Here is a 12,932-nt window from a genome sequence, read left to right on the forward strand (position 1 = left end):
CCAGACATAGGTTTCTGGTTTATTTTTTAAACTCCCTAGTGACTCCAGTGTCCAGCCAGATTGAGACCCACTGGTCAAAGTAAACAAGATGGCCATGCACTGAAAACACAGCTTTAACACAATTCTTCTAGACCACTCTCCAACCAGATGACCACTCGTGTCGCCCACCAACACAGGCATTCTAGAGTTAGCAGTGCCACCGACTATCGTCCTTCCTAATATGAGAGCTAAGTTTATTAGGATTAGCCTAGAATGAGGGCAAACTCCAGTCTCTTCATTCCAGGCAAAATCTGGTCCTTTTCAGAAAAATGTCTGCCAATCCCAGAGGTAAGTGACAAATATTCAGTCATCTCATCTTTAAATCTGAATAGCATCAGCTGCTTCTATGAGTTGGACACTCTTTAGGATGTTTCATATATATATATATATATATATATATATATACACTATGGATGCTTATCACTCTATGTAATAGATATTATCGTAAAATTCCAAACTATAGTGGGAATCCTCTTCTTCTCTCCCCATACACTCCCCCCATCTTAATCCAAACCACCACCATTCACCACCACTACGGCAACAGTCTCCTGCCTGGTCACCTGCTTTCAATGTTGCCCCAGCTCATCTATTCCCCACAGTAGCCCAGACACAGGGTGAACTTTGGAAAGCAGAAAGAGGCTTGCCTAAAGCCCAGCAGTGGCTCCGACTCCTCTTAGAATAAGGGCTACCCACCTTCCCGAGACCTGAAAAGCCCTGCCCGATGCAGCTGCTGCTTCTTCTCCACCCTCTTCCCCTCGCAAACCATGCTCGAGCCACACCGGCTCCCTTCCAGTATGAGAGCATGCTATCTTGTTCCTACTTTGTGGCCATAAAATATGTTTTTTTCTGCATAAAATGCTTACCCTGACTCCCTTCGATCCTTCCAGACTCAGCTGAAATGTCACAGCCACAGAGAAGCTTTCCCTTGTCACCACCTAAGGAGTCACCCACTCCTTCTCCATTTGCTTTCTTTTGCTCTTCCTTATTTGCTTCCTTCATCACAGTTAACACGCTTTGCAAGTATTTGTTGTAGAATTACTGTTTTTGTCTGGTTCTCTTTCTGGGCTGTGGGCACCTCAATGACAAGGGCTTCTTCTCTTTGAGTCACCAGAGTACCAGCTGTGCTCAGCACAATGCCCAGCACTTAGCCACTGGGTAAGAAATATTTCTTGAATGAACAAAGAAGTCCATTTTACAGATCTCAAATAAGCCAATTAACCTGCCCGAGATCAAAGAGCTATAACAAGGAATATAGAAATCTATCTCTCAGAGGCAAAAGAACATTCTGCTAGGGTTTAACAAAAAAAATCACACTTATCCTGAAGACCTTAAATGACTGTAATCATCATGAATCGTCTTTGTTCCACACATAACCTAAGCCACAGCTGTGACTGTCCATGTGCTAAGTACATCCAGCTGGGGTAGCTTGAGGTTGGGAGGATTTTGCAACAGTGGAAATCCCTAAATTGTTCAAATGTGCTTGTCACAAAGCATTTCTCTTAAGTGCTTTCTATCCTGCCTAGTGGGAAGCCCTTGTGTTTTATCAAGTTGCAATCTAGTTGGACTATTGATGGAATTTCCCTTTGGCCAAGGGTGAATGTGGCCCACATCAGCAAGTCTCCTCCATTGCTATTTTGGGAGCTGTAGTGAACTTCTGATGGATGGATATGCCAGGAATTTCTCACCTGCACAATTCTGCTGAGGCTCCCAGTGGACACTGATGCCCTCTCTCTGACAGGCCCGGGTATACGCCAGGAATGACTCACAGTAACAGTTTTTATGGACTGGACATTCACACATGTCTGTCACGCAGGACCTAAGGAACCCAACAGAAAGAAATGAACATGTAAAAATATCAAATTTCATCACATACCTTAAATGTGACTTGTAGACAGGGGTGGGTGGGTGGATGTCAAACCTTGATTGGCCACTAAAGGTTGATATTTTAGGTTGGAAATCTAAAAATGGCATAAAAGTTTCTGCATGAAGCCTTATGGGGTATGTCTGAACAATGTGATAGTAGGTTCCCTTTCTTCTAGAGCAGGACTCTCCAAGAAAACTTCCTATAACGATAGGAAATGTTCTACAATCTCCACTATCCAAAGCAGTCTCTACTGTATCTGGCTATTGAGCACTTGGAATGTATCTAGCATGTGAGGAACCAAATTTTTTACTTGATTTTATTTTAATTCACTTAGATGCAAATAATCAATATGCCTAGAGGTTACCATGATGGAAACACAGCCCCTAGGCTGCAGTCACCATTCAAAGTGCTGTCATTTTGTGAATAGCTCTAAATAGGAAACCTAGTTTCTACTTCAATATAACCAAAATAGTGACTAACATGATGAAAGTATAAAAATCTGAGGGCTTTCTGAAGACATACAATTCAGATTTATTTTTACAGTAGCTTAGAATCTTAGTCTTTTAAGAAATACTGAACCTCATTCTTTAGAATGTGGGGTGACAAATTCCAAATAAAGCAAAACATTCAGACTCCTAATTAGACTGAAAGATAAAGAAGACTGAGCCAAGAGCTTCATAGCTTAAGTTTAAATATGGAAATGATGGGCCAGGACATCAGGGGAACTGAAATGGGCTTCAATGTAAACCAACAAATTTTCAAGCACCTTGACCTCTAGGACACAGTAATGAATTTACATTGGGATGTCCTATTACCATTTACAAAATGCTTCTGCTTCAGTCTGTCACTGAGTGCTACATAGGCAAAACACAGTCCATATTTTATAAATAAAGAGGCCATTTTACAAATGAATAGATGGGCCCAAGTCCCATTAAAAAGCAGCAAAAGAGTGAATTAAACTACATCCCCTTAAGACTGGGCCTCTTCCTATTATGCCCTAGAATCAGAGAACCTTCTTCATCTTCACCTTCCAGGACAGAAAAACAGATCCCTCTCCTCTCTGTAATAATAAAGAATTGTATTTATTTATTTTTTTTAGATTTTATTTATTTGAGATAGAGGAGGGGGGAGAGAGATGGAGAACAGGGTGTGGAGGAACAGAGGGAGAGGGACGAGCAGACTCCACACTGAGCCCAGTGTGGGGCTCGATGTCAGGACCCTGAGATTGTGACCTGAGCCGAAGTCAAGAGTCTGACCCATAACCGACTAAGCCACCCAGGTGCCCCAAGACTGTATTTCTAAATACCTCCTCCCGCTTGCATTACAGAAACCCTGTGAAATCATGCTCACTGGCAAACACATACCAGACACAGTGCTGTGTCTTTAAACTCATGCAGAGCCTCCAGGCTTCTGAGAAAAGGCAGCTAAAGCCTGTTCTTAAAACGGCCTCTGAAGGTCTGCAGACGAACACTCCTCACCACCACCACCATGGCCGCCTTTGCTGTTTTCATTTCCATTCCAGACAAACCCATGCCCATCACAGTCCCGCTCAGCTCTGACTTCCCAGCGAGGTTTTGGTGAACTAGTGCTATAGCCTCTCATCCCACCCTGGCTTCACGCCCTGGGGACCTCCCTGGCCTATGGAGTGTCAGTCCCTTGGGCACGGGTCCCACCAACGCGACAGGGACTGAGTGGCACCAAGTGGGCCCGGTGAAATGATGCTGCTCCTGTGGGAATGCTGTGGTCTCTGCGCGAGGACACACATCCTCCGATTTGAAAGTACATCTAATGCGACTCGTAGAACTGTGGACAGTAAACAGAATTTAATTGGTTTAGGGGAAAGGGTTATTGGGGAATGTTTTCCTTTTTTTCTTTTTCTTTCTACTGGTTGTCTTAAGAAGCTATTTATGCGAATTCAAGTGAACTAGGGACAGCTAAATCCAATTCACTGAGCTGTCGAGAGAAAACGCGGTGAGCTCACATTTGGCGTGGAAGCCCACATTTAATAACCACGGCATACTGCCCACCTTCCATGTCCACGACAGGCCACGCAGGGCACACACACAGCCAGCAACGATCTGCCCTTTAAAATGAAGGAAGAGTTGAGCTTATTCTATTACGGGGCACTCATGAGAAACAACACTGGAGGAAAAAAACGTTTGTCAAAGCCATCCTTAGCTTGAAATATTTCAAATATATTTAAAGGCTTGAGAGATGTGTTTTGTCACAGAAGTTAAAACTACAAGATGTCTTTTTTTTATTCACTTGTCAAGTTGATGATTTTTATACCAAACTGTACCCAGGGTTTGTGAGAGAATGGAGAAAGAGAGGGTCCCAGCTCTTGCTGGCCAAGGGTACAACTCTTAGCTCCTACGTCAGGCATTTTGCTACCGTCGGCTTGTACGGGGATTGTCTCATCTAGTCCACACAGTAAAGGGGTCTGAGGCACGTGTTACTCCTGGCCCACTTAATTCATAGGGAAACTGGAGCTTGGGGGGTTTAGCTTGTGCAAGGTCACATGGCTGATCACAGATCTGGAACTGCAAAACCAAGACTGTGATTCAGGTCTTTCTCATCTCAACACCCATATTAATAACAAACGCATTAGAAGATCTTTCCAGGGAGCAATTTGGCAATACTTATAAATAGCCCTAAGGAGGCTCCTTCCTCTGGCAGAGACATTTCACACCCAAGAAAATAGTAAGGCATGTGGACAAAGGCTGTATATACAGGAGTCTTCACCACAGTGCTATTTGAAATGAAAAAGAGGGCAGGGGGAGAACCCAAATTGCCCACAACAAGGAAATAGTTAAATACATCTAGGTGATCTTTATATCCTACAGACACTGCAATGATGTTTTTTAAAATATGAGGAAACACGGGGCGCCTGGGTGGCTCAGTGGATTAAGCTGCTGCCTTCGGCTCAGGTCATGATCTCAGGGTCCTGGGATCGAGCCCCGCATCGGGCTCTCTGCTCCGCAGGGAGCCTGCTTCCTCCTCTCTCTCTGCCTGCCTCTCTGCCTACTTGTGATCTCTCTCTCTGCCAAGTAAATAAATAAAATCTTTAAAAAAAAAAATATGAGGAAACACTCCAGCAGGATTGATTGAAAAAGAGCAAACCTGTTTCAGTACTGCGTGGTCACATATAAAACAAAAATAACTGACAACAGATATGCCCAAATGTTCACAGCAGCCAGCTTGAGGTGGTTGAATTGTGGCTCTTCTTATTTTCTCCATATCTGTATTTTCTACAATAAACACACATCGCTTTTCTAAAAAGATAAAAATCGGTGTATTTTTAAGTCGACAAAAAGAGTAACATGAGACATATTAGTATTTCAGTCAGAATGTAGGGACTAGAACAGGAAAATAAAGCACAAAGAATGGGAGGAAATTAAAATATCCATGGGTAGGTCTTAGTTATTAAATATTTCTCCAGCTCAAGTTTTCCAATCTGTGAATCTGAGGCCTCCTGCGCAGGCTTTGATTCTATTCACTGGGTGTCGTCCTCAGACTCCCACCTCATTGGTCAAGCGATGCCATGAACTTGACAACCAGATGGTTGGAATGGATAATGGGATAACTGGGCACGCTTCTGCTGGAAGGAATTTATTAAGAAAAAGAACTTATTAAGGGAAAAGTAAAAGCATCCTCAAATGCACTCCAGATTTCAGGGAGGGGCAAAGCTATTGTGATTCAAGTGTTCAATTTGTGTTGATCACACTTAATAGTTCGGCATGAGAAAAATCTAATTTATGACAGTAGAATTGAATTGTTATGCGGTAATGGAAAATTGGTGTTCTTTCCTTAGTATGCACTGATACCATGCATTCATATTCATTTTATAGAACATGGAGGAGAACGTTATCACTTTTAGTGGTAAGATTTATGGCTTTGGTTTCTTTGCCTTTGTGGCATGATTCTGTCACAATTTTGTTCTGTTCAATGTTGAATTCCTACTCAGGAAACATAGGTGCCCATTGCTCCAGTGAGAAAACATAGGCTGCATTACAATCGGGCTTTTCCAGGAAAGCTCTGCTGGTACTACAGAATCATCAGCTGCCTGAGGAGCCCTTTGAAGTGTGCCTTCTGACACAGGAGCTGATGAATGCATCTAGAAATGACGTTCTGGTTTCCGCACCCACTTCCCGGCACCTTTCCTGACGGCAAGAGGTGCGGGCAGGATTCCTGCTCCTTGGGGCTCACACAGCTGCGCAGCGCAGCAATACAAAAAGAGGGTGCCAGGAGCTACGACAGGGCCCTCCCAGGCTAGTGCCGTGCTGGGGAGCCCTTTGTCGCACACCAGCTGCTCCCTTCTGCAATGGCTTCCTGTATGGGTGTCATGTCTCAGGAAGACACTTCGAAGACCTCTCCTTACAACATGCAGCACCGTACTGGAATCAGAACCCACCTGGGGTCAGTGCCCTCTATGAAATCCAACTTATCGCCATTTAGCTGCACGGGAGCCCCCATCACCTTCTCCCCACCATTAGGTTACAACCGCTGCCTCCTGCAAAGCTCTAGAAAGAAGTCAAAAGCCATGTGGAACTGTTTAAATGGAAATATAAATTCATTACAATTAAGCAAAATGTTAAATTCAGTTCCTTAGTCACATGAGCCACATTTCAGATGTCCCACGGCCACATGTGGCAAGAGGCCACCATACTGGGCAGTACTGACTCACACAAGTTGTATCCCTGCAGAAAGTTCTACTGGATAGTGGTCCCAAGTGTGCAGCTCCATCTGTGGTGGGAAACCATTCCTCTTCTCCCCAGAGAGAGGATCTCCCAGAGAGAGAGGCTTACAGATGTTGTGAGATCAAGATTGGGCTCACTCTGGCTCTTCCTAGGCACTCACAGAGAAAGTTTAAATTCATAGTTGCTAGCTATCTAGATCATCCCTTTTTCTTCGCCACTCACATTCTTTTACCCAGTCACAGGGAATGTCTCATTAATCCTCAGGCTTCCTTCCACCTTGCCATTTTTGTCTTGACTGTGCTTCCCCATCTTTTTCTATGGAAGAATCTGATGTCTGTCATTTAAGACTCAGTTCAAACTCCTCCACGATGCTCCCTGACTGGCCTGGGAGAAGTCAGCCCCTTCCTACTGAGTCCTGTCCCTTCTACATCTTTATCTTGGCACAGACCCTCTGAATCTTAATTACCCCTTTGTTGGTTAGAGAGGGGAGCTGTATCTTGTTCACCAAGCACAGTGCCTTGAACACACAGCTCAGTAAAGACGGCAAATCATCAAAAGAGTGAATAAGAGTGAGTGAATGTGAATGAGAATGACCTTTGCCCAGCTTCCATGCCTTAGGAGTGTGAATTCTGTCCTTGCCCCTCCTCCTCCCGCCAGTGCCTAATGTGGCTTCGGCCCCTGGGCTGCCCACCACTGCAACCTATGAGCTAAGGTGCTTCCTTAGGAACATTTCATCTTCATTTTGAACTTCTTGCACCCCTCTCTGGTATCCCAGGGGATTTTCTTTTTAATTTAATGAATGGCAGAATAAAGGATCTGGTCTAAGTAGTCTGCTTTAATAGCACATTTTCAGAAAAGCACATATTCAATATTGTAAGAACAACCTATAGCTCTTCGCATTATTAAAAAGACAAGCCTCCAAATACTGCTAAAATCAAAACATCAAACATCTCTCTGCTTCCTAGCAACAGCATACCAAGTGGTTTTCCCTCTGCTTTCTCTGGCACACAGGCCAGCCCTATCAGAGAGAGGTAAGTGTTCATGCATTTGCTACCCAAACAGAGTTTTGAAAGACAGATGTATTAACCACTGGGAACTCTCCATACTGCTTCTGGGAGAACAGAAGGGCAGGCCAGGAGTGACAGTAGCCAGCCCCATCTGGGAGCCAGAGCCAGAGCCTGGCCTTCCCCCTCTGCCATCAGGAGGGGTCTTTGGCCAGACTGTGTTGCTCTATTTAGAAGCCAGCTTTCCTGAGAGCAACAGGAACATGCTGCTTAGTCCAGAAGCTGACTAGAAAACCACACTGGGTTCATACGACTTTCCTTGCTCCATGTATCTAGGAAGTTCACAGAATCAGGTGAAAGCATCTCAGGCTTGTACTATAGTGGCTGGGAATCTGTGGGGAAGGGGGAGGGGAGAGGATTCAGGAGACAGTCCTGGCTGGGTGGACAGAAGTGTGTTTAACTACCAAGAGACCATTAATAAATTCACTTAAACTTTAATCCTTGAAATTCTGCCCCGACCTCCCTAACCCGAATTGCACAGAAGTAACTACAGGTAGCAGCCATAAGAAGGCATAGCCGTGTCATGCTGTACCTAAGAAAATAACTTAACTCAGTAGCGGCTAACTAACTTAGTAGCAGCTACCTCTGTTCTTCTCAATACTATAAGGGCAACCTCACCAATTCACAAAAGAGCACAGCCTATTGGCATAAAAAACAAGGCCAAAAGATTCAATAATGGGAAACATGAGGTTGCTTTACTGAGTTGTTAATAAGGGTGGGGCAAACCTGCGGAGCCAGCCGGCAGGGAGTCTGCGCTGCTCCTTCCAGATCCTTCCTGAGCCAGCCATAGTTTGGCACCACGGTGGCCTAAAGATTGGTGAGCATATCTGATGTCAAATATTATCTAAAATGTTGGCTCCACAGTTGCCTAGGTTTCCAGGACAGTACCACAAGGCCAGGTGTCTCTGGATAAGCTTAATTTATCTCACAAACTCAATCTATGGAGATGGGGCAGGACAACCTGGGAGTCTAGCTGCTTCTCTGGTTGTGGATACTGAACCTATCTGCAAACCAGGCTCACCAGATCCCCAGCCCCACAGATACACACACATTAGACTTAGCCCACTCTTAAGTGGGAAGAATGAATTCATTGAGCCCTTTTTGTTTGTGGTACAGAGGGAGGCACAGCCATCAACAGAGACAGACACACCTTCAAACTCCAAATGACACAGCAAAGGCTGTTATGGGCAGGAAGTTTGTGCAAATGGGATACCGAGGACTAAGTCCAGAAGGCTTCACATAGTAGGAAAGACAAAGGAGCTGGATCTTGAAGGATGTGTGGAATTTTGCTTCATTCCAGAATGAAGAAAAGGAAATTTCAGGCAAAAGAAGAAGCTTTAAGTTTCCAAATCACCAGATGTCAGATTTGATGGTCATGTGGTTCAACCTCCAATATTAATTAAAAAAAAAAAAAAACAAGACAAAACAAAGAGTCCCTTGACAAACAGTCACAGAACCTGTTGAAGACCTCGTTTCTTCACACAGCGGCCTGGCAGGTCCTGATGTGAAGACATTTCTTCCTCCTAGGGATCCAAGTCCTCATCATCTCCAACCTGAACTCACAGGGGTGACACGGGGAGCCACCCGGAATCGGTCAGCCAGCCCGTGGCCGTGATGACGCCTCAGTGATATGCCCCAGCTCCCCCGTCAGCTTCGTGTGTTCTTCAGCTTCTGACGTCTGGCGTCCTTCCCTCTGTAGCTGCTCTCTTTCTGCCTTGACAGGAATAAAAATCCAACTACCAAAGCCTCAGGGAAAAACCTACCAACCATTTTGAGAATTATTCACAATGAGCCTCTTTCTGATCACCTGCACTCTGGCCTTGTCACGTATACATTTGTCTACTTACATGGACGGAGTTCCAACTTAACGCCTAGGGACTCTATACTTTTAGCTAATGTGCCCTCTCCAGACACTGAACGATACTGATTACTTTAACTCTCCCAGGTTAAATTCGCCAGGAGGCAAATGGCATTGCCTGTATGGCAGAAGCTAGCGTGGCACGGGAGTTCCAGAAACGGCCCTCAGCCTTAGACACCCTTCTAAAGCTAGAGATTGTTCTGTGAAATAACACAGGAGGCACAGAGACCTCCTCTAAAGATAGCAATGTTTATGATTTTCTATAGATTCCAATTTTAACAGGAGTCCTTAGCATTTGCTCTGAGCAGAGACCAAACAACCATCACATGGTCTGGAGCCTAAAATATTTTGTCCCTTGATAAAGCCATCTATCAGACCATATGTGGAGACTATAATCACCAGGCTCATAATTAAGCTTTCTTGTGCCTTAGGGTTGGGGAAGCTGTGTGCACTGTCCTGCTATTTGCCCCAGGCCCAGGGGCTACAACTTCAAAGAGACCAAATCCAGAGGCTCTAGAACTACTAACAGGGTTAGAAAATACTCCTCTTGGGAAAAAATGAAATATCTTTGCTTAAGTATGAAACACCAGCTCCACAGAGGGGAAAAGGTGACCATGATTAGCGAACATTGTCTGGGTTGTCACTCTCCCAGGGATAACTCATTATTTCAATTTAGGCAAAGATGTCTCATAAGCCAGTCAGGGAAAGGGGAAGCCTGGTCACTACCCCCCTCTAGTGGCTGACAGGTAGAGTGCCAAGTAACCTCCATTCTTATTCCAGCATTTGCTTCTTACTCCACTTTTGAGGGTAGGGGGTGGGAGCAGGAGGCTGGTTGATAAAGTAGAACAGAAAAATGGCTGCTTGTCAGAAAATCAATCACTTTTCTCTTAAACATGTTCAATTCAGCACCGAGACGTTCGCTGTAAAACAACGGTGAGGCTGGCTGGTGGACTACATCCCCATGTAAACTAAGAGCCTCCTGGGTACCAGCCACAGAGCCACAGAGGGCAGATTATCTGAGGCACTCCCCGCTGGAGGGCAGGTGAGGTGGAGCATCAGTGGGAAAAAACCTACGCTTTTTTGTTTTTTGTAAAATCTCATTTTACCTATGCACTGGATCTAGCTTGACCTACTTTGTTTTTGCAAAGAATCTCAAGTACAAAAGACTACCAGACCCTTCACCTGAGTAGGAGGTACCACGTCTGAGGTGGTAACATAATGAGAGGCCAAAGGTGCCAGTCATGTTCCTGCTTCCTAATTAGTATAATAGCAGAATCATTACTGTACTAGCATTCTAGGACTCTTTGTCTAAAAATGGACTTGTCTAGCCCTTAGCTAGCCCTAAAAACTAGGTGATATTCACACTTGGAAAGACTTCCCAAAAATGAGAGGGGAATCTTTACTGAGAAAATCTTCAATATCTCTTCTTTGTTACAAGCCCACCTCATTATATTTCTATCCCCAACATAGATATACATCACCTTCACAACTGTTTCATTCAATGGGACAAATATTCAGTGAGTGTCTGCTGTGTGCAAAACAACAGGCTGGGCTCAGTGGGGAATCCAGAAGCAAAGAGGAGCCTGCCTCCATCTTGGGACTTACACAGTGTCATGGGGAGGGCAGGGCAAGATGGGGAAGGGCAGCAGGCCACTGGTGGCCCAACTAAGGAGGCTCCATCTGGGGCTCCGGCAAGTGGGGGACTGCACTCAGGAGGTGCCTAGAGATGAGCAGGGTGCCCTGGGGAAGAGGAAAGCTCTCTCACAGGATAAGCCATCAGGGAGACTGGAGAGGCAGTGAGGTGAGGCCAAAAGCAAAAGCCCATCTGGGTACCAGTCTTTCCCCTTTCTGTGTGTCATCTCTCACGGGGTTCTCAGGAAAAGTGAGAAAACAGACTGTCCAATTGTTAAGGAGAAGAGAGAAATTCATCTATACAGGGGCATGAAGGCTATGAGGTAGACGCCAGGCAGCAAACAGGGTCTCCTCTCTTTGTCCCACCGAAACTCAACGTGAGAAGGCTGCGTAATTGGCACTTGGTTCTTTGTCTCATTCGAGAGGGGACTCCCAGCCCCAGCAGTCCTCGGTGGAATCTTGCCATTCGTGGCCCAGCATGCCAGGACACGTGTTCAGCCCTAGACCACGGCTGCCAGCTAAGAGGCAGGCACTGGCAGTGTGCGGTCACGAGGGGCAGTGAGGAAAATCTGTCAAAGTGAAGGCGTCCAGCATCTGGAGGCCACACCCCGGCCATACGTGGCAGCTACCACCAGCCCAGCTGCTTCAAAAGGGCCGATCCTTCCAGAGGCCTTGTTCACATTAGGCAGTGGAGGGCTGCCAAGTCTACTACGTGCATTAATAAAAGGGCGGCGGCGGTGGCCATGCCCCCAGAGGATGCAGTGCTGAGGCGAACTTTTTCAGATGCTGGGTGCCTTTCATCAAGCATCTGCCATGCCTTTGGTTCCACAATAAACCAGCATTCACATCCATTCGCTGCACCAGGATGGGATTTTTGCACTCCGTACTCTGTGCTGCTTGACTGTACAGGGAAAACTCGGTCCCTAGACCTAAGAGAAGTATCCTTCCTGAGGAGCCCACCCATTCCCATCAGTGGGGGATGGCATGTGTAGGGACCAGACATTCCCCAAACTCAAACTATAAACAGCATGGGCCAACCACCTTGCAGCTTCCCACTCTCTGCTCAAATGATAGCACCCTCATCTAAGCCCCAGAGAGGAGGGATGTGAGGCCTCTTTCCTAGAAGCAACTGATAATATTGCTTTAAAGGCACCAGAACACTCATAACCCCCAATAGTGGAAGAAGTGGGGTAAGGCAACATTCCCTCAGTACCTACTATATAATATGCCGGGTGTGTTGCATATAATTTTGACTGCAAAATTTTTAACAGAAGAGAGAACTAAGACCCAAGGAAATCAAGCAGGTTTTGTTTTAAATATGATGCAGGTAATAAGTGACAAAGCTGGGTCCATGTTCTCTGCTCTGCAACACAGTGTCTAATACGACACATGCTACTCCTTCTTCTCCCTTCTCCAGGTTAGAATCTACCCCTCCTTCACTATGCAGGCCAAAAGCTTTCTCAGGGGAGCTTCTGGGATCCCCAAGCTAGACAAGGTTGCTATTTGACATTCTCATGGTACTCCTGAGTGGCCCTCGTCATAGCCAGCAACTCTGTTCTTATCTGATTGATCCCCACTCCGTTCAGCTCCCTACGCTCCAGAGTGGGCAAGTTTTGTTCACTATCTTTTGCCAGCCCTGGTCAAGAGGAGATGCTCAAGACCATTTATCTGAATGAATCATTTATAGATATTTATAAAGTCAAGTTCGGATAAAGTAAATTCTAAGATGACAATGAGAATCAGACAGTTCAATGACCTGAAAAAGTTTCAAGGAGGAG

General features: G+C 45.4%; 1 protein-coding gene across 3 annotated transcripts in view; it reads right to left on the minus strand.

The window, feature by feature from the left end:
* Positions 1-12,932, minus strand: part of BMPER (BMP binding endothelial regulator) — a 253,349-nt gene that overhangs the window by 11,114 nt on the left and 229,303 nt on the right. For 2 of the 3 annotated variants that reach the window (XM_046021646.1, XM_046021645.1), the window contains exon 14: positions 1,725-1,855. The exons of the other annotated variant lie outside the window; for it this stretch is intronic. In XM_046021646.1, coding sequence (XP_045877602.1) covers positions 1,725-1,855 — 131 coding nt within the window. The remainder of the gene's footprint in view (positions 1-1,724; positions 1,856-12,932) is intronic. 3 annotated transcript variants of the gene reach the window in all.

The sequence above is a fragment of the Meles meles genome, chromosome 10 (assembly GCF_922984935.1).
Source record: "Meles meles chromosome 10, mMelMel3.1 paternal haplotype, whole genome shotgun sequence".
NCBI classification, from domain to species: Eukaryota; Metazoa; Chordata; class Mammalia; order Carnivora; family Mustelidae; genus Meles; species Meles meles.